A 26,868-nucleotide genomic window follows, 5' to 3' on the forward strand; every position below is an offset into this window, starting at 1 on the left:
TTTCCTTTGCTCTCCCTCTCCCTCTTCCCCTCCCTCCCTCTCTCTCCCTTTTTCCTTCTCTGTCTTTCTCTCTCGCTCGCTCTGTCTCTGTCTCTGTCTCTCGCGTGGGAGTTGCGGTAACCTTTCCAGGAGCAGGATACAAATCAGAGTATCACAGCACTGTAATACTGTAACACTCTCAGGAGCACTGACTTGCTCCTTCCTAGCCCTCAGAAATTAACCGGATGACTCTCAAACGCCTGAGCAATACCTGCCCAGAGAGATGACTTTTAGAGATTTCCGCAGGCGCAAGTCACAGAACGGGTGTTAAAATGCAGGGCTAGGTCTCCCCTTGAACAAGCGACGTGTAAGGAAAAGAACACTCAATTTAGAGTCAGAGAATCTGAAGTTCGGACACCTACTCTTTGTTTAAATTTACCTGCGTAAACTTAAGCAAGTCATATGTCTGGCTCTTGAGTTTCCTCACAACTATAAAAAAGGGGATTAAACAAAGTGTTTTGTAGCGCTCATTCCGAATCTACATTCGGTGAACTTAGGAGAACTGAGGCCTTGAGACCGGAGTCCTCTCAAGGATGGGAGCCCCAGAAGGAGATCTGTACTAGGTGCCTCGGTAGGGAGATGGGGACCCGGGGGCGCGGATCGCCCGCCCAGCTCCGAAGGAGGGTGAGGCCGCGGGGGCGGAGGCTTCTCCTAGGCTCCCTTTCGACCTCTCGGAGGCAGGGATGGGCGGGCCTGAGGGAGGTCCTGGGCTGCTGTTCACATCCTCCCGCCCTCTATTCCCCAGCACCCACCCTCCCGGGGCTGTCCTGTGTTACTGCGACCAATGAGAGGGAAGAGGAGGGGAGCGGGAAGCTGAGCGGGCTCCCCACCCGGCCAATACTCCCGTGGTCACCACAGTGCCAGCGCCAGCGCCGGGGCTGGACCCCTCCTGTTCCCGTCGGCTCTGCTCGGCTGCCGCCCGGAGCCCAACTTAGAGTGGCCCCCTCCCCGCGAGCCTTAGAGTCGCCTTAGGGTCCAGTCCCCACCCAGCTCGGGAGAAGACACTAAGGAGGTGACTCGGGGAAGGGGCAGACGCGGCAGCCCCCCCGAAGATGCAGGATGGCAGCAGAACCGTCGCCGTCCAGCCTTGCCTACCGCACCACGGGCTCCACCTTGTTGCATCCGGTCAGCGACCTCCTGGGCATCCCGTTGGACCAGGTAACAGCGGGGAGCTCGTCCCTTTTCCCCCACCCATCCTGTGTCCACTCTAGAACTCTGCGGCATGAATGGTGGGGAGAGAAAGACACAAGTGCTCTGTAGGAGAGGGGAAAAAAGTTCTGTCTTTTAAACTTGTCCGGATTTTGCTCACGGGTTAGACACATGGGCCTGTTTTGCAACAGTGAGAAGTTACTCTGCAAATGGAATATTTGCTTTTGAAAAGAAATGGGTGTAGTCTAAGGGGCAGGTTAAAGCCTGAACTGAAAATTTTTGGATCCTCTAAAAGATCCTCTCTCTTGCCTCCCCTTTCCCATTTGCCCCTACAGTTTCTTCTCGCCCCTCCCCCGTCCATCTCTTCCTTGGTAACAAAATATCAACAAGACAAACCCTGGACTATCTTTAATTCGGAATTAAAATGTTAAGATCCTTATCACCTGTATACTTTCAGAGATGTCTGATTTAGTTATCCATGCAGTAGCACGTGTTCATTTTTAAATGGAGGGGCATTTTCCTGAGAAAAGTGTGCTTTCTATTTAGGAAAATTTAGGAAGCAAAAGAAGACATTTATTATTCTTCCCAAAAACAGGTAGGTGTACACCCTTCATGTATATGCAAAGAATGGCATGCTGAGAATATGAGAAGTCTTTGAAGTGCCTCTGCTTGATTTCGTTGCTGCTTATCTTTAGGAGTCTGTGACTCCTGAATCCTGAGGCAGTTAAGTTACTATCGGGCAGTCATAAAATATAAATGGCAAAAATGGTACTGATATTCCTCGTGAGTTGGTTTGGGTCCATTGGGCAGGTAAAAATAATGCTGTTGTACTTTGTGTATTGTTATGTAGCATTTTTGAATTTTGGCCAAGTCTCTTTCCTTCCCTCCCTTTCTTACTCTATCACTTTTCAAACATGACTAACTACACCTGTTGCCCTTACTACCTGCATTTCTTTAGCAATGAGGAAGTCTTACCTGAAAGTTTGCCTTTTTCAGACATTGTTTTCTGAGCCAACCTGCTACTGTCTCCAAGTGTGAAGATCTAACTGTAGCCTCCACCTGAGAGAAAGGAAATTAGCTGATAGAACAGATGCCAGTTCATGTGTACATTTTTTAAAGTCATGAGTTACTATCTAAGAGTAGTCTGGACAGTGGATAGACACACATATAGACAATGGTAGACACAACTACTATGAATGTCAGATCCTTCTGGACTGAGCTGTTTCCTAGAGAAAAGTGAACTCCTTCCCTCCACACAAACAGTATTTTAAAAAATTCATTTTTTCATCTGTTGTGCAATGAATACACAAAAAGGAGATACATATTCATATTATTTGTTTGTAGTAGTTTTGGATTTTTTTTCCCCTTAGGGTAGCTACTTCAACTCCAACCCTCAAGACTTCCACAAATCAGCCTCTACCTCAATCTATAGCCTTGTAAATCATTTTAGACTTGTAGGAAAGTTTGGGGAGTGAAAAGAGAGGGGAGAATGGGAAAAGACTTGAAAGAGGAACTGGAAAATATTTTGAGTGAGAAAGTTAGCTTTCTGTATCAACTACTAAGCATCACTTTGAAACACTAAAACCTTCTCTGTAACTTATTGATGCATCTCCTCTAACACCTCTCAGTAGAAAAGGGTTGACTCTCAATCTGAAAAAAAAATTATTACAGGCTGGTAAAATACATGTTTTAGTTTATTTGGAAGATCTAGGGTAAATTTCTATAGAAAATGAGATCTTAGCTAAAATATAGCTTTGAGAATTTGAAGCTTCACGTTGTTTGTTTTTAATTTTACCTTCAACTTTAGGAGTAGCTCAATACTTTTCTTATACATTCTTCCAATAACTATATGAATGTGATCTGGGTGGAGTCTCAGCTTTCTTTTCTTTCACAAGGAAAGCAATGCTATCAATACAGAATACTGTGATGTTTTATTGGAAGGGTAGGGAGAAGAGGAGTATTTTTCATAGATTTACTCATATCAAGATGATAAGTATTAACTCTACTTTCCAATAGACTAATTCAGTTCAATTTCACAATATTTCTGGAGTGCCTATCTATTATGTATGTCTTACATTGTAAAATTGCTTCAAGTTTAAACTTGAGCTGTCTGTAGCCTAGAAAATGATCAGCTTGAGAGAATAATCTTTCTGTCACTCAGTATAAAGGCCCTGAATGGTGGTTTTTTCATTGTGTCAGGTTTGTCTTATGCTTCATGAGCCCGTTTGAAATTTTCTTGGCAAAGATACTGGAGTGGTTTACCCTTTCCTTTTCCAGTTCATTTTATAGATGAGGAAACTGAGGCAAACAGGGTTAATGACTTGTCTAGAGTCATACAGTATGTTTCTGAAGCTGGATTTAAACTATCTTCCTGACTTCAGACCTGGTGTCATCTAGCTGCTCCAAATGGATGTGAAGCCTTAACGAATGAATTTTTCCTCAGACCAAATTGGGTCTAGCAGGCAAAAAACGGTGGGAAGTTTTTTTTTTTTTTTTGCATTAAAAAGTTATTTTTTTTTGTTGAACAAATATTAAAAAAATAATCTGACCCTCCTGCTTCTCTGCCAAACAAATTAGCTCCACCACCCTGCCAAAACTCTTGATATGTAGCTTTGTAGTCCAGCTAAACAAGTTCTAACATTAGCTATGTCCAAAAATATGTATCTCTTTTAGCATTTGAAGTTTGTTATATCTCAGAAAGAGAGGAGTCATATATTTCATTTTCATTCTTTTGGACTCCTGTTTTATTGCTGCTGTTGATCAGAGTTCTAAAGTTTTCAGAGTAGTTTCAATAATGCTTTTATCATTGTACAAATTTTTCTCCTTGATCTGTTCACTTTGCTTTGCATTAGTTCGCAAATGCCATCCCAGGTTTTCTGAAGTTGTTGTTTTCATCATTTCTTAATATAATAATATTCTTCATTTCTTAATATTCCATTATATTCATGTATTACATCTTATTTAGTCATTATCCAAAAGGAGGATACTTTTAATTTCCAATTTTTGGCTACCACAAAAAGATCTACTATAAATATTTTTGTACACATAGATTCTTTTTCTCTTCCTTTTATTTTATTGTAATATAGGCCTTGTAATGATACTGTTCAATCAAAATACAAAATTTCATGCCTTTCTAGGTATGTTTCAAAATTACTTTCCAGAATGGCTGTACCAGTTCTTAGCTCTACCAAAAGTGTCCTAGTGTACCTGTGTTTTCACAGGGTTAGGAAGCTTTTAAGGTCTGCATCTAGGTACCCAATAGTTATGTTCCTGAAAAATTTTTTAGAAATCATATTTCCCTAAATGAAATCCCTTCCATTCTCTAACCTAATTTGCATATTTGTTCCTATTAGACTTTAAGTCCTTTTGGAGCAGGGACTTGTGCCATTTGTAAAGTATTCTTTTATAATGAATATCTGCATTGGCATAGTGACCATGCACAGTATTCCCAGCATAGTGACTTTCATAAAGGAAGCTAATGATTCACTGAATTTTCCATTTTCTCTTAATTTCAGAAATATTTACCTTAATTTCTGATTAGTTTTTAGTTAGCAGTGTGCTTATCTATATACTTTATCTATAAGATTTTTTGGTCTCTTAGTACCAGTGGATTGTTATCTTTTAAACACTTAAAAGTGTCATTGGAGTAAAGAATAATTTCTTAATTAAAATGATAATTTCCTGACATTCATTTTATAGATTCCTGAAATTTCTTGAAACATATAATGCTGTTGTGTATATACTTACCTGCCCTGAAGAAGTTATGGGAATTAATTTTCAGTGATCTAAACTGAAAATCTTTCCTGTAATTTTTAAGTATTACATCCTCCTTTTTAATCAGGAAAAATAGACTATAAAAAAGGTAGATGCATGATGATCAAGAGATCTTATACCTGTACCACTGAAAGGTGGTCTGCATTTCTGAAGTACTGAGTTTAGTTCTCCCCAGCTAAAGTAGAAGTTGGAAACAATTATTTGTGTAACTTTGCCACAACATTTTACTTTTCTAGATCACTCACATAAAAATATTCCTCTTAAAGTATCTATCAATGATAATTGCTTTCATTCTTCATTTGGCTTAGAACTAAGATGTGCTTTATCTTTTAATTTGTTTTCGAGCCTTCTAGGTTTGCAAAATAGAACAAATTCTCAAATTTTATGGATTATATTAAAGTTGCTAGTAGGACATAGATAGGTGGGGGCTCCATGGATAGAATTCTGGAGCTGGAGTCAGGAAGATCTGACTTCAAATCTAGTCTCAAATACTTCCTAGCTGGGAGTGACCCTGAGTTAGTCACTTAACCCCTGATTGCCAGACAAAATGGATCTCCTGGAGAAGGAAATGTCAAACCATTCCAGAATTTTTGCCAAGAAAATTCCAAATGGGTCATGAAGGGTCAGATGTGACCTAAAAAATGACTAGTAGGATGTTTATATATGGGTTGTAACAATTGGATACCCATAGCACAGTAAAAATAATAATAACACTATATTTGTGTTTGACCCTCAAGGCATAGTATTGTCAAATCTGTGGTTTTGCAGTTATGAGTGCTATCAAATAATCCTATTACCTGGAAATATTATTTATCTACATATTGATATTAGGATCTAATTAGCTATAGGGCCTAATGAGTACTCAGTGAATTTATTGATGAGACTACTGAGTGGGAGCAGCTATATGGGTTGAATATTAGCCTGTCATATATTAGGTGTTTACTCGTGTGTTTATTTATTAAGTACCCATTGTGTAGAAGACACATTGAATGAAGGCCTGAACTGGAGAATTTCCTTGTTGGGAGTTTCCAAACACCGATGAAATCACAGGTCTAAACAACATTCTCAGGAAAGGGCATCTTAACACCTAGGCAAACCAAAGAAATATACTTAGGGTGTGGAGGTGACTAGTTCCTGACAAACATGTAAGTGGATTGTAAGTGTTGACTATTGCTATCAATGTATTGAATTTGCTTATAGGTAAAGGTTAATTTCAAGATAAATTTTCTTGCCAGATGGGATAATAATCTGTGCTGGAATTTCTTGACTTATTAATGTATTTACTTGTATTATTATGTTGCAGACTCAATGATGATCAGTATTCCCACTATCTAAAAAGAAACAACATTCCTAGTTTGATTTCTGGGTTGTAGATAGATGTGTCCTAAAATCATGATGACCAAAGTTTTTACCTGGCAAAAATTATCTGGTAGGGGGCAATCTTAATAAATGTTTTTTTCTTTTAGATGTTATTATTGTTGTTTCAATTATGACCCCATTGGAGGTTTTCTTGGCAAAGATATTGCCATTTTTTTCTCCAGCTCATGTTATAGATGAGGAAATTAAGTAAACTTGTCCAGCATTGCAAAATTAGTATCTAAGACTGAATTTGAAGTCAGGTCTTATAGATTCTAGACCTAGTGTATTATCTACTTTGTCACCTAACTGCTGAGGTGTTAGATCTGTTTGTAAAAATTTCATGGGTATTAACTTCAATTTCCTAGTAATAGCTCTGAGCCTTTTAAATTCTTACCTTCATTTCTGGTTTTCTGGATAAGAAAGACCCTTTCCTTTCTGGTCTAAATATCCCTACATTTTGTTTCAGGTGTTCTTGCCCTGTTTTAACAGTGATTATATTTACTTTCTTGTTGCTCCTTTTTCTTAGAAGTTCTATGAATGAATATCATCCTTGATCTGCCCTCTCTGTCTCCAGTGTTTTTTCTGGGATTAACTTTTTTCTTTATTACTCTAACCTTGCATTTACCTCTCTTCTGTTCTAGGACCATGGATTTCTTAGAAGAATGGTCTCCAGACTTTTTTTTTTGATCATGTACCTTTATCAACATATTTATTTAAAAATGATGTTCGTGCTCTATTATCTTAATAGTTATATATCATATAAATCTTATACAAAATAGGAATTTTAAAAGGCTCAGATGTCTAAGAGTGATTAGAGGGTCACTGGGGTTGACTGAGTCGGGAGTGACGTGGTAAGGCCTTTGCTTTGAGAAAATTGCTTTGGCTGCTATGTGGAGGCTAGAATAGGTTTGAGTGAGGAAGATCAGTTATGTGGCCATAGTCCAAGTAGGAGGTTATGTGATGAAATACTGGGGGGGGGGGATGGATTCAAGAGATAGCAGAAGAAAAAGATTTGACAGTTGATTGGCTCTGTGGGGTTAGGGAAAGTAAAGAGTCAAAAAGATGACACTGAATTCATGCTGAAGATTATGACCTGGGTGAATAAACAGAAAAAAGGAAGTTCAGGAAATGAGGTTTCTTTCTTTCTTTCTTTTTTTTTTTTAATCAGCAAAGCTAATGTAATGAGATCTGTAAGAGAGGTCACAACCTACTCATGCCCACTCATCCTGTGTGACTCATTCTGTCTCATCTAAAATGAAAAAAGGGTGAAGTAGGACTCCTATCAATTGCTCATTGCCATGGAGCCTGAACTCTCCAAAGGGTGCCTGCTAAACCCTTTAGGTGATTGGGGGGTCAAGGGGTTAGTATGCCAGAAGAGAAGGGGAATTTTTCCTATAGCACCTAAGCAGTTGGTGCTTTATTCTCTTTAGTGCTTAGAGAGCTTTCTGCTCTGATTGACTCCCCAGTATAGAAGGTAGGAAGGAAATTGAGAATTTTCATAGTTTAGGGAGGAAGGAAAATAGAGGAATGTTGGGGGAGAAGGAAAATTGTGATTATTTCGGAGACAAATTCCAAGACTGGTTACCATCGATCTTCCCATCATCCAGTTGGTCTTGAGTTGCTTAGGGACAAGACATCATTTTGGAGAGCACTGGCCTTTAATCTTGATGCTATCATTATTTTGAGCCTGAGTTCCCCATATATGGTCTCTGGAAGGAAAAAAAAAGGAAGCTGATTTCCATCCCTATTCAAACCAGCATATTCTATAGTTATCCCATGAAAGTTTCATTTTAGTAAAGCCTAACCTCCTAGGCTACTAATGAAACTAAGACACTATGTTCTGGATTCAGTGAGTAAGCAAAGCTTAGGATACCGGTTCCTCCCACTTCCCAGTGCTTGTCTGACTTTTATTTACATCATCTGGATCCTTTTCCCCCAACAGGGTTGCTTTTCTGAATGTCTTTATAATGTTAGTAATTAATTAATACTTGATATATTTGGTAATTAATTTATACTTTATATTTAATAATTGAGAAAAATTCCTCCACCAATAGGAACTAGGTCATGGTACCAGGTTTACACTTCCTCAAGTGTTTATAATTTAAGAAAATAGAATTTCTCAATAAACAAGAAATATCCTGTATTTGTATTAATGTAATTCAATTCAATGTTTTATAATAATATCACATGAGAAAACAATAGGGGAAATTACTCAATATGGATTTGAATGATTAAAAAGTATATTCTATCAAAGAACTGATCCCATTGGGTTCAGCAAATGTCATTGTATACAAAGGAGGAAGATTTATTCACCTACTTATAAAGTATTTTTCAATTGTACCTAAGGACACAATTGGTGAATTCTTTGCAATCTTCTTTGGAACTCATTTTTCAACTTTTAAAAGTTATTGATATATTTAATCAATTTTTCTACATTAGTAATATGATGCTTATTTATTGTAGTTTTTAAAAATTCATAATATCTTAAAATGGTCAAAGAATATGTTTTTTAAATAAGGTTTTACGTTGCATTTGCTAGGAATTTCTCAAGTATTATCTTTCTGAAAATAATTTCCTATACTGAGTTTTGTTTCATCTAAAACAGAGTACATACAAAAAAAATTTGACTGATGATATTTTCTAATTGGTGAAAAAGAAGTACTAATGAAAAACCTCTTCTTGATTTTTCTTAAAATTTTAGTAATCTTAATGAGGAAAAATATGTTATTTTTCTTTCAGTGTAATTTCATTTACTATTCTTGCAAGTCTGAGAAGAAACAGGGTAATGGCAAGAGAACTTAAAGTCAGAAAGATCTGAGTTCAGATTTTGTCATATTGACTGTGATCCTGGGTACTTATTCACCCAGTAACTCAGAAAATTCCCTTAAGACCAATATTTGAAGAGAAGAGTGATGAATAGAGGGATACTTCTTATACAGGAATTTCCTATATCGAGAAATTAGATGCCTAGTCCTTAGACCATTATTTTCTGTGTAGTTCCAGGGTGAAATATAGTATACTTATAGTGGTACAGAACATAAGGGGGTGGGGCGAGTGATTCACTGAGTGGGGCTAGCAGGAAATTGCTAAATTCCAAGTTAGTTTGTGAAATTTTATGAAGCAGTTTAACCTGTAAATGTCACTGAACTCAGACTTCCTTGTTTCCACTGTTCTTTCCAATAATCATGAGTATTTGGCTCTTTTTCCTGTTTACTAGAAATTCTATTTGATTTTTTTAGGGGGGGCTTCTGTGGCATTTTAGAAATATTAAATACTCTATTGTTGCTAAAGCCTACCTATAGCCAAGTGAGAATGGTTTTGTTTGGTATTGCTGAAGAGGAAGCTTTTCTTTCATATTCAGTCCCAATTCCTGTACACAGAACCCTAAAAGCATAAAAAAATTATGTTAGTACCCTGCTACACTGGCCTTTCTCATTTCATCTTCATTGAGGTCAAAACTAGAAAAAATGGCAGGATGGAGGATTTAGATTAGCTGTAAGGAACCTCTTTCTGGCCATCTAGGTAGCACAATGTGAAATCTGAAGTCAGGAAAAATCTGACCTCAGATACTCACTGTGTGACCCTGGACCAGTCAACTCACTGTACCTCAGTTTCCTCATCTGTATGATGAGTTGGAAAAGGAAATGACAAACCACCCCAGAATCTTTGACAAGAAATCCTCAGACAAGTCACACTTTGTTGAATATGACTGAATAACATTACAACCTCTTTCTAAAGTAGCTGCAAGGTACCATATCATTTCTTTTAAAGCAGAGCTTTTATTTATTTATTTTTTTTTGCTGAGGCAGTTGGGGTTAAGTGACTTGCCCACGATCACACAGCTAGTCCATGTTAAGTGTCTAAAGCCACTCAGGTCCTCCTAACTTCAGGGTTGGTGCTCTATCCACTGCACCACCCAGCTGCCCCTTAAAGCAGAGCTTTATAAAACTTTTTCCCACTGATGACTCCTTTTTGCTCAATAAATTTTTATGAAATCCTGGTGTGTAAAAAAACACACACACATACACACAATAGGTATACAAATCAAACATTAACTGGTAACAAATTATAATTTCATGACTCACATTCAATTACAGGATTCCAGTTTAATAAACTTTGTTTTAAAACATATTCTGAAGTTGTCCTGATGCTTTTTCCTAGACCATCCCAAATGGAGCATGGCTATCTTTACTTTCTTGTTTCTTCCTTTGAAATGATGTCTAAAACTTTTTACATATATTTTTCTTTTCCTTCAGCTATTAACTAGAATTGATTAGTGATGGGTCTTATTTAGTTTTATCATTTTATATCTCATTTGTCAATAGAACTATTTTTCTTTAAGTACTACATGTGTGACCTTATGCTAGGTACTACTGTGCATATGTTAATAGGAAAAGATTATTCTAGTTCATGTCTAGTAAAAGAATTAATCAGAAGTTACATAAATCAATTTTCAGAGATATTTTATTCAATTATGTGAGGGGGAGAAGATAGAAGGAATACATATATACATATATTTCTGGGTGCACATGTGTATATTGGGAGAGATTGTTACAAAGAGACAATTCTACATTATAATTTTAATTTCTGATTATTCTGCCTATTCCCCCAACTTCCCACTTCTGTTAGTTTAATTTTCTGTAATCTTTCCTCTAAGGCTCTCAGAGTGATTTACAAATGTACTATATTTCTTTTTTCTGGTCTGATTATCAGCATGATTACTACAGCTTAATAGAGGAAGTACGATGAAATTGCAGAACAAAAGAAGTAGAGGCATTTCTTTTTTCATCAAGATAGAGGGTGGGGCCTTATCAGTTTCAGAAATAATTTATGACTAGGTAGGATAACTGATGAATAAATACCAGGACTAGTTGATAGTAGAACACACTAAAAACTTGTAGAATTCAATATGTTGAGTTAGAAATTGGCCAGCTGTTAGCTTCTGAAATAACATTATGATTGTAACTGTTCAAACCTGAATTATTGTATTTTGTTTGTCTTATTTGATAAATAAATTTTTTAAGAAGTTGTGGTGAATTTGGAGAGGGTTTCAAAAAAGCAAGGAAAAGAATAAATGTAGTAGGAAATAGAAATGAAGAAGAGTTATATGAATTGGTTTGACCTTTTCGGTGCCTTACAAGAAGTATTTACTTAGTAATTATCAGGGATTAGTTGATAACTAGCTGGAAAAACTAGGACCTGAAGGACTTTACCTCACAGGATATAAATATCAGACTTTAAAACTGGAAAGGGCCCTTGAGATCATTCAGTCCAGAGGTATCAAACTCAGACAGAAACTGGGTCCATTAAACTATATATAAGGATCCCTGCAGGCCACATATTGACTTAGAAACCACATGTCAATATTATTTATGTTGTATTGTATTTTAATGTGTTTTGTTAAATATTTCCCAGTTACCTTTTAAACATGTAGGGAGGCCACATGTATGATACCTCTGGTCTAGCCCATCCCTTCCTTTTAAAGGTGATTCTGAATTCTTAAGCAGTCATGTCCAGTTCAAGTTTACAGGCAATACCTAGTTAAGCTGAGATTGAAACCCAAGTCCTTGATTCTAAAAAACCTTCTCTCTGCATTACAGCACAAATGGTATGAAACATGCCTGACCAGTTGTCTCCTGGCATGTATAATCGGATAGATGCATAACTCCAGCTCCTCAGACCATCCATACTGTTTCATTATAGCTTTGATTACTAGGAAGCTTTCTCCTTATATGGAGCAAAAATCTGTTTCTGACTTCTGTCTACTGTTCTTGTGAGCCTCTGGGGTTGAGTAAAACAAGTCTTATGTATATCAGTCTTTCAAATATTAGGGAACATTTATGTTATTCCTTAAAGATCCTAATTTTCTAAACAATTATAGTTTTCTTAATTGATTTTTGAGTGAGGATTTTTAAGTGCCTCACCATTTTGTCTGTTTCAGTTTGTGAATATTCTTCCTAAAATGTGACTCCTAGACCTGAATACAATGCCCGAGATCAAAGTTTCTTGAACTTTTCCCATTCGCAACCCCTTTTCACTCAAGAAGTTTTTATGTGACCATGGTATATAAGGTATATAAAAAGTATACAAATCAAACATTTACTGATAATAAATTATAATTTTGCAAATCCCACATTCAGTTATAAGACCCCAAGAAGCTGGTACTCTGGCTAGGGCAGAATAAGGTTTATCACCTTTCACATTCTATATAGAATGTTTTCTATTACTGTTTTCACTAATTCAGTTTTAAGGTCATGTGTGTCTGTTGGCTGCATTGTGACTTTGCTGACTAATCATTGTGCTTGTAGTTCACTAGAATCCTCAGTTCGTTCTCTCTCTCTCTCTCTCTCTCTCTCTCCTTCCCCTTTCTCTTTCCCTTCCTTCCTCTTCCCCTCTCTTCTTTCCTTCCTTCCTCCGTCCCTCCGTCCCTCCCTCCCTTCCCTCCCACAAATTTGATACACATGCTATGTATAACTTTATTTAAGATCTTTCTATCTATCTACTATCTAATGTCAAACAAAATGGGATCAAAGACAATTCTCTGGATATACTACTTGATACCACTTTTCAGCCCAATATTGATCCAATATTGACTATCTTTTGGATCTGGTCAAGTCATTCAGCTTGTTGAAAATCTGTTAATCTGAAGATTAAAGAGTTCTTTAATTATTCTGCTCACCTCTCTTTATTTTGTCAGTAAAGATATTGTGAGGCAAATTTCCTTACTGAAATCCAAATATGCTGGTATACTTAATTTATAGCAAAACTCCCTTCTTCTTATCTAGTTACCTTGTCAAAAGAAGAAATGAATTTAGTTTAATGAGACTTCTTCCTTTTGGTCTTCTGCTGGCTCTTAGTAATCAATGCTCACAGATAAATATCTAGTTAAATATTACAGAATTTTGTAAAGAATTCAAGCCCAGTTCACTGGTTTAGAGATAAAAGAACCCACCTCTTCTCCCTTTCTTCCTTTTTAAAAATCAGGACAATTTGTAGTCCTGTGAGATTTCTCTAATTTCCTACTAGTTTTTCAGGACTTTCAATAGCAGCTAAAAAATCACATCCATAATTTCATTTATTCTTTTGTTTTATTAAAAATCATTTACTAGATGCCTTTGTTATATTGTACATTGTTTCCTTTTTCAGTACTTTGAGATATATTTTATTCAAATTTGCTATTTTCTTTAAATCATCAAGGAAAATTAATTTTCAATTTGCTATGAAATAATTTATTCCATATTTTTTTGTTATTTGAATAGCAATATCCTTGTTAGAGAAGATGGAAAAAACAAAACTATTTTTTTCTTTGCTAATCATTTTCATAGTCCTACTCACCATGGGTAGTTGTCCTTTTCATCCTTTGAACTTTATTTTGCTCTTAGCTTGCTAAGGTCTAAGTTTGTTCTAGAGTTTAGCATTCTGTTCCTATTTATACTTAGTTACCAGTCTTTCCTTTCTTTTTCTGTATATGTCTTTTAAAAAGCTGAGTTGATAGAGCAGTTCTTTGTATGGCCAAATCTGTTTCTTTAGCTAAGTTTCTCGTCCAACTTTGCTACCTCCTCTCCTTATTGGAATCATTTCTGTTTGTGTTGTCAAGGTTCCATTCCTTGGTACATCTTATCCCTGGTGAATTGACTTCCTCCATAGAATTTTAGATAATGGGGCCTTACTTATTCTTTCTCAGGATTTTTTGTATTACCTTTTCCTGAAATTTGAGTATATAGAAAACTTCCTGCATTATTTATTGGTAGATTTAAGACATTCTGTTCATGTTTTTGTGAAGATTCTTGTTAGTTTTTTTTTTTTTACTTCAGCAACTACTTATTATTTGTCAAAAGCAGGTTTTAGAATAGTGACTCTTTTCATTGCTTACTCTACCTTTTGAAAATAAGATTATTATTAAATCAAGTCAGGAATTTACTTTGATTTGAAAGATTGTTTTGGAACATAAACATACACACATGTATATAACTAATTCAATTTATCATTAATTTCCTGCCTTCAGTTTGTGATCTGAATTCAGAATCTTTATCCATTTTTTTAAACCTTGGTTTGGTTCAAGTATAGTTCCACCACAATTTTGCTTCTACTTTTCCCTGAATTGATCTTTATCTAAATATTCTCCATCAAGCTTTCCCCCTCAAGTTCTTTTGAAGAGAATGAAGTAAAACTAGAGAAATTAGTTGAAGCTAGAATCTAAAGGATTATAAGTACCAGTTTAGAGATATGGGGAGTCATTGAAGGTTTTTGATCAGAACTATAACATGATTAGACTAGTGCAATAGAATGATATGGATGATGAATTGGAAATTATTTCATATTTCTTTCTTTTATGAGTTCTTTCAGTCACAAAATTAGAAGCTTTCCTATACTTCATTCCATCTTCTGCTTTTATGCATTCATGAAGCTCTTCCTTCATTCCAATAATGTACTTCTCTTTTCTCTTTGAGAATCAAAGTGCTATCTTCCCTGTGAAGAATCTCCCGATCTCCCAGTTGTTAATGCTCCTTCTCTTCTCAGTTTTTCTGATATTTTACTTTTGTATATGTTTTATCTCCCCAATTGATTGTAAGCTCCTTGAGGGCAGCTACCAATTTTTGGAATATTTATTTTGTACCTAGCACAGTGCCTCATAACATCATCATAATAATCTATATTTATGTTGTCAGTTCTATGGTTTTTGTAAAGAGCTATACATGTACTGTATTTGATCCTCACAACAAACCTCAAATGTAAATGCTTCAGATATTTTATTTATTTTACAGATGAGGAAACTAAGGTTGAAGGAAGTTACATCACATGTTCAGAGTCATATAACACATAATTAAGCAAAACAGGATTTGAACTCAAATCTTGACTTCAAATTCAATACTCAGTTAATACTCAATTGAACTGAATGGGAAGATAATGAAGGCAAAGATTCCAGTTAGGAAGCCATTGTGATGCTCCATATGAAATGTGATGAAAGTCTGAATCAGTAAATGGAAAGGACAAATAAATGCAAGAGATATTGGCACAGTAGAACTGGAAGTTATTTATTGTGGTAGGGGTGAGGGTGGGGGATGAAGTAAAAGGGAAGAGTTAAGCATAACTCAAAGGTTTCAAGCCTGGGTGGTTGGGTCACTGGTTGTACAACCAAGTGATACAAAGAAGTTGGGAGGAAGTGTGGGTTTGATGAGGAAGATGAGTTGAGTTCAATTCAAACATGTCTAAATGTTGAATTTGAGCCCCTGTTCTTGGACATGTTGGCACAGAGAAATAGAGATTGGATATAAGCATTATTTGGATGGAGGGGATTAATTGAAGGTTTGGGAATAGAAGAGATTGCCAATGGGGAGATTGCAATATAAGTAGAGATAAGGACTCAATGTAGAAACTTATGGGATATCCACATTTATAAAGTAGGAGGAAGAAGTGAATCAGTGAAAGAAGTAGAGAGGGCCAGGAGAAATAAGTGACATAAAGCTAAGGAGAGATTATAGACAATTCAAGAATTCCAAATGTTAGAGTAATATTAAAGAGAAGAGTGATTGAGAAAAGGCCATAGGATGTGGCAAGGAGGAAATTTCTGGTAATTTTAGATGGAACAATTTCAACAACGGTACTGGTAGGGTATAGAAACCAAATTGAAGAAGACTGAGGGATGACTGGAAGGTAAAGAAATGGAGGCAGCAATTATAGATTATATTTTCTAGAAATTTAATAGAAGAGAAGTATAGTAGTAGAAGTATAGGAAAGGAGGAGATTTAGAGACAGTAATAATTTAAGAACATAACAGGATTAAGGAAAATCTCTCTTTTTTGGGGGGGGGGAAGAAGAATAAGAGACAAAAACTTTTGTTAACACAAGTTAAAGAGGCAACACAGAAGGAAAGGTAGTCAAGATAATATAGGTGAAAAAACAACAAAAATCACTATTGAAGAGAATAAGTGAAGTCTGTGTAAAATGGCAGGCCATTAAGCCAGGGAGTGTGAAAGAATTCTATTGATTCTTCTTATCATTAAATGTTATTCCTTATCATAGAAATACTGAAGTTGTTAACTTGGTTACATTCATAAATCATTAATTAGATTGTCTTTGGAATTAATTTTTTTTAAATCAACTGCCCATTCAAATATATTGTCAGCACATAATTTTTACCACCTGCACAGTAAGTTGGTTTTTGAAGTAAAGGAACCTTTCACACCTAGAATACATTCAAACAAAAAGAAAAATCCTTAATGGTAGTCAGAAACTGTAGGTTTATTTATGGCCCCTTTCAAAATGGTGGATCTTGCTTTGTCTGATTAATGCCCATAAAGAAGGTATGACTTGGATAATGTTTCAGAGGAAGTTATAGTAGTTTTAATGTAGTTGTGGCTATGCTTGAAATGACCTATACCTGGATTCTGAGCATCTCACTTTTCCCCATGGCTCATAACATAGGGAAATAGAAATTTCTAGATAATATAATTTAGATTTCCACTTATTTTTGAAAGTCTAGTTTGAGGGTCAGAGTTCAGAGGTTCAGAATCTTTGTTACTGCTTTGGCTGATTACCTTTTTCTCTTCTGCTACTGCTCCTATACTCAGGTACTCTAGCTTCAACTTTAACTGTACCTTCTCCCATTTTTCTTTCTTTTCAGTCAATTTTCCACTGATCTTGGCAGAAAAAAAGTTTTTTTTAACCTAGTAGTTTATTTACAAAGGAAAGAAAATGTAAATTTAGAAATTATATAAAGGAGGTTAAAGGCAAATGTGATCAAAGGAAAGTACTCAACACAGATTAGTCTTTAACCTACATGCTTCTGGAATTATGTTCCCAGTGTAGAACATTACTCCTCCCTTCTTGCCTTTAATATGATTGGCTGAGCTGTACATTATGGTCAGAATTTCCTTCTGAAATCCCAGTCTCCCTTTCAATCTCTCTGGAAGCCATCTAGTTTAACCTACAATCCTATTTAACCTTTATGTAAGTATTCATAATTTCGTCACCCATTCAATTAAAAAAATGTTCAGTAAATATTATGGGTATCATTTGTATGCAAGATAAAGGTAAAGAGATCTTTTGTAGAGTATTATAGTTGTTTTTCCCATATCCTGGAAAAAGAATAATTCAGCCTGATATTCAGGTCACAAAAGATATTCTTTTTTTCAGACTAGCTTCTCCAAAGTGAAGTCAATCTGGTCAGACCTTATGGTCTTATCCATGTTGTTCATTATGGTAAGGTAGCCCAGAGTGTGAAGTGCTCCACAGCCTTAGTTAGCATTTCAGAGATGGAAGAGCACTATTATGGGATCACCAAGGAAGGTTAATTTTTATCTTCCATGCCCAGGTACCTGAGAGACAGGTTTGCACTTTTCATGTGAATATCCACCATTATGTAGATCAGATCTTAAACATTTCATTAGTAGAATGCTTGGAAATCTTATGTAAAACATTTTCTTTACTAGCTAAATCTGTCATGTCTGTTTCTATACTCACAACTTTTGCTTTGAGCAGTTTTTTCTTTCTCTTGACATCACAAGGAAACATACTTATCCAATGTTATATAGCTGATTTATTTAATGTAAGTGAATAAAGACCAATTGAATAAGTATAGTGTTAGTTCTTAATTGCTTAGATATGTCTAGCAAAGCTTCTTTAAGTGAGCAAGTCAGATCCTGTTTTCCAATTTTTTTTTTAAACCAGGACAAAATCCCACAGATTCTGTTTTCCCATCTTCTTATTATTACCCCCAATTATGGGCTGTTTAGTTAAAAAAAGAACATTTATTAAGTGCTCACTGTATGTAAGGCACATGCTAGATGTGGGTAACAAACAGGAAATAGTCCAAGCCCTTTAAGAGCTTATATTCTACTTGTGTACTTAATGTGTACCCAAGTAAGTACAAAGTAACAGATCGGTCACACATCTGTTACATACGTTCATACAGTGTCTGACTTGGAGCCAGGAAGACTCACTTTCCTGAGTTCAAATTTGATTTCAGACACTTACTAGCTGTGTAAGTAAGTCCCTTACTCCTATTTGCCTCAGTTTCCTCATCTGCAAAAAGAGCTGGAGAAGGAAATATCAAACCACTCCAGTATCTTTGCCGAGGGAATTCTAAAAAGAGAAATTTTTAAAAAAATGATGTAATTGAAAATGACTAAACAGTAACAACAATTGAGTACAAAATATGAACAAGCAGTGTTAAGAAAATGAGAATGCTAATAACTAGCTGGAGAGGGTGAGAGAATTCAGGAAAGGCATCATGTGGGAGTTAATGTCTGAGCCATGCTTTGAAGGAAGCTAGGAGTTCTATAAGGTGAAGGTGAGGAGGAGTACAAGAAACAACTTGTGCAAAGAGATGGAGGCAGAAGCTAGAATGTTTTGCCATAAGCAAGAGCTAGATAACCAGTTTGATGGCTTGGGAAAATGTGTGAAGGGGAGTATTGTGGAAAGGGAGGTGAAAGCCGGATTGTAGAGGACTCAATATCAGCTCAAGGATTTTCTATTTTGTTTTCGTGGTAATAGGGTGCTATCGAGGAATTTTTTAGTAGGATGGGGTAAAGTGGATAGATCTAGATTTTAAGAATATGAATTTGGCAAGTATGTGGTGGATGGACTGAAGGGGAGAGATATGCAGGAAAAACAATTAGAAGAATATTTCAGATAAAGGCCTGAACTAGGATTAAAGCTGTTTGAGTGGCCTTTTAGATATTGATGATCAAGAGAGAACCAAAAATAAAACCCAGGTTTTTAATCTGGGTAATTAGAAGGATAACAGTGGGATTTGAAGGAGAGAGAGAGATTTTGTTCTTCACCTATGTGACATATGGTTTTATGTAATCACAGGTATATGCTATATATATATGTATGTATATATATATATGATATATATCATATATACACATATATGTATATGTAAATTATGTTTCAAATAAAATTAGGTCCAATTTACATAAAACACTTTAAAAATGTGCTATATAATTGTGAACTATTTGTAGCAATATTTTGTTCTTATCTTTTTTTCACTGAAGTTCAGTTTGGAATGTTCTCCCATTTTTGTGCTTTTATCTTCTAAGTACTATTTCACAGAAAGGGAAAAAATAACATTTTTATAGTTGAACAAAAGTATTAAAATCTAAACTAATTCTCTGTGGGCTTACTGGAGCAACTCTCTGGGACACCTCCAGTATCAAACAGCAACATGGGTAAGTTGCCTTCTTCCTGTTCCCACCTGGTTTTTATCTCCTCTGCATTTTGAAAGCTTTACATTCAACATAGCTTAGCAATTAGTAACAACAACAATAATAATTATAGGTCATTATCTATCTTTTCCCATACCATGGTGACTACACCATCTGACCCCTACTCTTCATTCTACTATCTTAAATAATGGTATAAAATGTTTCATAACTACACCAAAGAATATATGTATATCCCTATTTCAGTGAATTGTTTGGGTAACTTTGTTAAGGCACAAAGACCCCCTGTGAATACACAGTTGAAATTTGACATTGAGGCTTTGTTGTAGTTCCTGCCAGAAAGCTTTCAGAAATGTCATACCAAGTCATTGTTCATTTACTCCTTGGTGGGTGGTTTTTGGAGGTGAAGAAATGTGGAGAAAGGCAGTGATGGCAGGTCTGAAGGGGGGAAAGTAATCTCTGTGGTTTATTCTTCAGCCAAGTCATTGCAGTGTGACAAAGAAGTTTCTTACTAAATGTTCCTTGCCAGGGGAGTACATATTAAAGGGAGGATGGACACAGCAATGTAGGCTATTTGTAGCCTTATCTTTTCCCATATAGCATATATATATATTTTTTTTTTACAATTCTGGCCATTTTGCCCACGATCAGCCTTATGAGTGGGGCAAGTAGGGTGTTTTTGTGTCCTTAATATCATCCCTACTCTTAGTCAAGTCTAAGTTTTATCCTTTTGCATTAGTAAAAGCTTTTCCTTCCTTAAGAATCCCTTTAAATTCTCAGATCTGCACCTTAAGTAATTCTTGTAGAACTGTGGAACAGTTTAGCTACTAATGACTTCAGATATTCTCTTTTTTAAACATGAAGAAACTGAGATGCAGATGCTGACTCACTGCTCAGGACTAGATTACACAGCTAGTAAGTATTAGAGACTGGGATAAACATCCAGGATTTTTTATCCCAGGGTCATTATTCTTTCCATCATTAAATTATACTGTCTTTTATCAGCAAAACCTTAGTTAACAGATAACATCTTAGAGATCTGTTGGCATCCAGTTTAAAGGGAAAAAATATGATTATAGGATGGGTAGCTGGGGTGAGTGGGTGAAAAAGTCAGAAAGAAGAACATGCCTATTAGTCATAAATATTACCTAGTTGATTTTTTTTAACACTCAAAGTCTTTTTGTTTGTTGTAGCTTACGTAATTCTTGAGGACTTTCATTAGAAATTCTCACCCTTAAGTGAAGTAGATAGTATATGAGGCAGACCCTCCTGCTTCTAAATATTTTCCCTACCATCTTATCATACTTATTAAAATCCTGCCAATCAAAACTTACTTTTTGGTTTAATAAGGTTTGCACTTCAAAATGCAGATAGATATCTCTAGAAGGGTTAACTCATTCTGACTCTTTGTATTTTATAAATTAACTTAGATTGCATTCCTCCATCAATAAGTTAAAATCAGCATAGTGTGGGAGTGAGAGTTTTGATTGGGAATTTGGCAGAGGATGGGGTAACTTGGGTGCAGGTAGTTTTGGAACATGAAACAGCTACATAGTGTACATCTAGTTAATGAAGAGCTGTTAACTATGAAGTTTGGCTCTTTCCTTCCTGTAAGATATCTATATAAATTCATATTTCTCAGTTGACCTTATCACAGAGTGAAAAGAAAATGGTCATCAGAAGCCATGTCTTTGCCATCAGTATTAGGGAAAGATGCCCAGTGCCATGTGTGTTAGATATGAATGGTGTATCTCCACACTGTGGAGAGCATATAAGCATATTGGAATTGAGTAGGACATAAGCAGAATTGTCTCAAATTTCATGTTCTTCAGCCTAATCCTATTCCTTTCCTGCCTTTGCTGCCCTCTGGAGTGACTTTCAGGGCAGTACATTGGTATTGGGGTCATCCAGAGAGCCAGAAGTGCTTGGTATATAGGATGGGATAGAGTGGGAAGAACAATTACTTTCCCCAGACTCTGTAGGAATGCATTTTCACATTGTCTGTGCCAGCAAGTATTTTGGTAGAACTGCTTCCTGTCTCATGAGTGGGGAGTGGCAGAAGAATTGGGCTTCTCCTTTTCTCTTCAAACCCTTGTTTTTGAAATGTGGTGGGGAAAAATCGTGGCAGTCTTCTGCAATTGTGTTAGTTTATTTTATTTATAAAGGACAGTTTTCTCATTCCAGGTCTTTTATTGATAAAGCTAAAAAGAAAAATTCTGGAGTTCAAATCCAGGGTCTGTCTCAAGATCAGATAACATAGGCTAGTAGAGTTGTTGAGTAGTACTTATTATTGAAACCCTATTACTTTTTACCCATGGATGACTATAAATAAATATTTGGCATACTTTGGGATTACTATTGTTTGCAGTAAAATACATGTGGTACACAAGATTCTTGTCATTCTTCTCAAAATGGGGAGGTGCCCAAGGTTGGCAGGTTATCATAATTGTCAGGCCAGGAACATCTATTCCCATGGAGGTAAAATTGTATTACTTCTGCTCCCATGTATACAATAAAATCTATTAGTTCCAGGTTGGGGGAAGGGATAGTCCTTCTTTCCTCCCTCCCTACCTCTATACCTTCCTTCCTTCCTTTTTTCCTTCCTCTCTTCTTCCATTTCTCCCCTTCCTCTATTTCTCTCTTCCTTTCTCTCTCCCTCCTCTTCCTCACTGTCTCTCCCTCACTCTCTTTCTTCCTTCCTCCCTCCCTCTCTCTCTTCCTTCCTTCCTTTTTTCCTTCCTTCCCTTCTTTTCTTCCTTTCTTTCCTTCCCTTCCTTCCTTCCTTCCTTCCTTCCTTCCTTCCTTCCTTCCTTCCTTCCTTCCTTCCTTCCTTCTTTTCTTCCTTCCTTCCTTCCTTCCTTCCTTCCTTCCTTCCTTCCTTCCTTCCTTCCTTCCTTCCTTCCTTCCTTCATCCATTTATTTAGTTATTGGTTTCCTCTTTTGTCTCTTCTTTTGTCTCCTCCCTCTACCCTACTCCCCTTTTCCATAAAGATCAGGTCTGCCAGTTTCCATCAGCATTGGTCAATGCTGCTGGTGCTACTTAGGGCTATTAAAGGTTTAGTTGAACTCTGGCCTGTCTGCTCTGCTGATAAAAAACAAAAAACTGTATTTAAAAAAAAAACCTTTAAACTTCTCCATCTTATTAAGTTGGAGTAGCCAAAAGTTTAAATGTTTGGATCACACTCCAGGTATTTTCCAAAAATAAATCATCACTACTGAATAAAAATTAACATTTGGTATTGCTATCATTTTCAAATGCTATTACCATTTATCTAGTTACATTTTTTTTGTAGACTATTTTCAAAAACATAGATTTACCTTATAGATGTGTACTATCCACTTGCCTTCTTTGTGGTTCTTTTTTTTATTTTTACTCTTTTACAACATAAGGATTGTTTTCTATTCTGATCTGTTTGTGATTAGAGCCATAGGCTATGAGAATTAGAAAGCAGTTATTAGGACATTTAGTCCAACCCTTTTCTTTTTACCAAAAAGGACACTGAAATTACATGAGGAAAGTGACTGTTAGAACTATCCTAGAATATCTAAACTCTTGTCTTCAGGCCTTATTCTTATATGATACTTCTATGATGCTGGCTCATTGCTTTGATTTCGGTGGTGATGGTAAATTGTTGTTACTCTTTTGGGATTTGTATGAAAATTTTAAATTGTATTGGAATGACTATTGAATATAAGCCTGTGTTCTACATTTGGAATTTAGGCTTACAGACATATATGCTCAGATTATTTGAAAATTGCAGATTTGATAGCAAAAAATTACTGAATTAATTTTCTTGTTAGCTACTTAATAAGAAAAGTTGAGAAATTCAAATAATTTGCCCTCTTTTGTGAGAGATGTGAGGACATTTGACCATTTATAAGTATTGTTATTTCACTGTAGCCTATATCAAAGTCTGTTTTTAGCTTCACTATTTCATTATATTCTCCCTCTTATTTTCCATCAATGATGGAATAGCTGCCAATCCAAATTATTTATATTTTTTTAAGACCCCAAATTTGGTTCTTTTCTTTTACAAGTTATTTTACAGAAGAAAGTGTGATCTCTCTTTCTTCTCTGTAACTCAGAATCTCTGTGCCTATATTTATCCTTTCCTCCTTCCTTCTTGTCCGGGAGACTTTCTGTTCTTGCCTTTTCCTTGTAATCTTGAGTCTATCCTCTTACCCCTCCTTAGGGAATTTGTTATATCTATCGCATCTTCATTTTTTCTTTTTCCTCTGCCTTCTTTATCATGAGTATGTTCATAGCTTCTCTGTTAATGATTGAGATCAGATCAGTTGTACCTTGCTTTGAGGGAGAGCATATTTAGATGGGATCAGGGACTAGAGGACAGCTCTGGAGTACAGATATCAAAGGTAGATAACTTTTAGTGTCCTCCATAATTCAGAGACTACAGGAATAAATGGCAGGATAAGTCTCAAAAGGTTAGAGTAACAGTTTGGGTGTGATAGTCCAGTAATTCTTTGTGCCTGTAATGTGTGATATATGGCTGTTGACAATGTTGAGAGTCATGCCGGTGGTATGTCTATGTTTACCACATGGAATGTATGTGACTTCTTTTTTTTTTTTTTCCAGAAAGCCATTTTCATTGCACAGTGAAGGAAAAAAAGGAGGAGGAAAAGAAAAAGGAAGGAGGAGAAGAAACAGGAGAGAAAGAAAGAAGAAGGAGAAAGAGGAATGAGAGAGAGAAATAAAGCAAGAAGAGAGAGGGAGAGGGACAGAGACTGAAAAGAAATGGGGAAGGGTTGGAAGAGGAAGACAAACAGAGAGACAGAGACAGAGAGACAGAAACAGAGAGACAGATGAGGAAAAATGACTAAAAGGCAGTTAAGTCCAGTGTGGCTTCAGTTCTGTCATAGAATATTAAAAACAACAACAACATATAAATAGTGATGATGTGTCATAGATTCAATCTAACCTGCCTTTCTTACCTTCATCTGTTGAATTCAGTTCCTAGTCCATGGAGGTTGGAAGCGTGGCTGGAGGCATTTATAGACATTGTTTATATTAAAATGATCTTCCGTTATCTCTACTATCTAAGCTCCTGCTCCTGCCCTTACTTCCAAGCTTCTTTAAGGTAGGAAAATAGTATTTGCCCTCATTATGTCAAAAAAAAAAACCTGATCTCTCAGATGTCAACAGTAATCTATTTTCCAAATTCAGTGACTTTTTCTTAGTCTTCTTTGTGTAGCTAACATGTTAGCTTTGTTGATATCACCATTGTTCCTAGACTTCTGTAACATGTAACTGTTTTTGTTTTTGTCTTCTTCCTCCAAGAAGGAGGCTTTCCTCTAAAGTTTCTGATTACTGATTGAAAAGCTGCCTTTTAGTCATTTTTCCTCATCTGTCTCTGTTTCTGTCTCTGTCTCTGTCTCTCTGTATGTCTTCCTTTTCCAACCCTTCCCCATTTCTTTTCTGTCTCTGTCCCTCTCCCTCTCTCTTCTGGCTTTATTTCTCTCTCTCATTCCTCTTTCTCCTTCTTCTCTTTCTTTCTCTCCTGTTTTCTTTTCCTCCTTCCTTTTCCTTTTCCTCCTTTTTTTCCTTCACTGTGCAATGAAAATGGCTTTCTGGAAAAAAACTGGTACTTCTGATGTTCATTTAACCAATTAATTCTATTACAAAAGGAAGTGATCTAGAGCTCATATTGATATTTGATCAATTAATCAGGACATATTAAGCACTGGGGATGAAACAATTTCTATTCTCAAGGAGCTAAGCTTCTAATGGGAGAGACAACAAATACATACAAGAGTATAGAATAAACACGAAGAGAATAAAATTAAGATAGTTATAGAAGGGGCATTACTAATTGGGGAAAATCAGTAAAAGTGATTATTTTAAAAAGGAGTGCTTTGGCTGTGGCTTGAATGAAGAGAGAGATTCTATAAAGCAAAAGTGAGAAAACAATTCATTCTAATCATAGGAGATAGTCCCTGGAAAGAAATGGAGATGGGAAATGGAATGCCATGTATGAAAAAAGAGAAAAGACCAGTTTGTCTGGATTCCTGAATATGAGAGGGGCAGAAATGTATAACAAAGTTAGAAAAAGAAAGATAAATTTCTCTATATACTAACCCAGAAAACATAGATACTATAGCTATATAAAAGGATGATTTATAGGTTCTCGTTAGGCGGGTGAATGAAGGAATTGGTGAAGTTGATTTCATCATGTTCCTGAAAGACTATTTTCAGTAGTCAGATTTGGATGATAATAGAGCAAAATAACATTCACCCCAAGCTGATCAGACTCTATGGTTTATTGAATAATATAAAATCATTGAGGGACATACAGAAAGATATATATGTTTAGACTTGCTTCATTGGTGTAATGAATGGATGCAATGGATGCTAATCCAGACTAATGGCAAACCCAGGTGGTTTGAGAGAGTGTGGTAGAGTAGTGCATATGTTATATTCATACTCGCATTTTTGGGTTCTGCCAGGCTCTTTGGTTCACTAGTCCTAGATAGTTATCTTGCTTGTGCCCTTCCTCCTCTGCCATTTGACTTCATATTTCAGGGAAAGGGCTGAGTCCAACCAGCCCATCAGGCATTGCTGTGGCAATTTTAATTTACAGAGCTATTGATGAATATAAGTAAACAGACTAACGGAAATACACCTGGAGTTGAGCATCAATATTTGTTGCAGAGGAGGATAGGATTCACTGAAAGACTCGACAGGATGAAAGTCAACATTTATATTGATATTTCATCACTTCAGTGGGGTGGATGATGAATACTATATTGAAAAATATGGTTCAGAAGCAAAAAATGAAGGCTGCCCAGGGCTTACAAAGAGAAAAAAACATATCTGTAGATTATCAAGTACAAAACTAGATGGTTTCAAAGAGATGAGTACTCTGCATTGTCATGCAATAAAAAAAGGATAGAATTCACTGTATCTTAAAATACAGGATATGATTGTGTGGGAGTCATTTCAGAGTAGTTTGGTAGAATAAGACTGGCTGACAAGGTCAAAAGCAATATCAAATTAGAGAGAAGGACAAAACAAAGGCAATGGTGTATAATTGAAGGTGCTTCAATTTAACCTGTCAGACAAGTGGAAAAAGTAATTCTATCATTTTTTTTAGAGTTTAAGTGATTCAAAGTACTTGTAAAGAAGCTAAAATGCCCCTTAACCAATAGCATTTGATCTTACCAAGCAGTAACCAAATACACAGTAGCCAAGACAAGACATTTGAAAAAAATATGAGAGAAATATGATAAAAGATGATGAACGCTATCACTTTAAAAGGATAGCAAAAGGCAGTATAAGGAAAAAAATCTAACAGAGAGGTTGGTGGAGGATCCACTGAGATAGCAGAAAAAAATTAGGGGGAAACATACATGTAAAATGGCA

General features: G+C 36.1%; 1 protein-coding gene across 1 annotated transcript in view; it reads left to right on the forward strand.

The window, feature by feature from the left end:
* The first annotated feature begins 828 nt into the window (after positions 1 to 828).
* MBOAT1 (membrane bound O-acyltransferase domain containing 1) overlaps positions 829 to 26,868 on the forward strand; it is a 115,814-nt gene continuing 89,774 nt past the window's right edge. Inside the window, exon 1 of the mRNA XM_003760139.4 lies at positions 829 to 1,197. Coding sequence (XP_003760187.1) covers positions 1,099 to 1,197 — 99 coding nt within the window. The 5' untranslated portion in view covers positions 829 to 1,098. The remainder of the gene's footprint in view (positions 1,198 to 26,868) is intronic.

Source organism: Sarcophilus harrisii, chromosome 1, assembly GCF_902635505.1.
Source record: "Sarcophilus harrisii chromosome 1, mSarHar1.11, whole genome shotgun sequence".
NCBI lineage: Eukaryota > Metazoa > Chordata > Mammalia > Dasyuromorphia > Dasyuridae > Sarcophilus > Sarcophilus harrisii.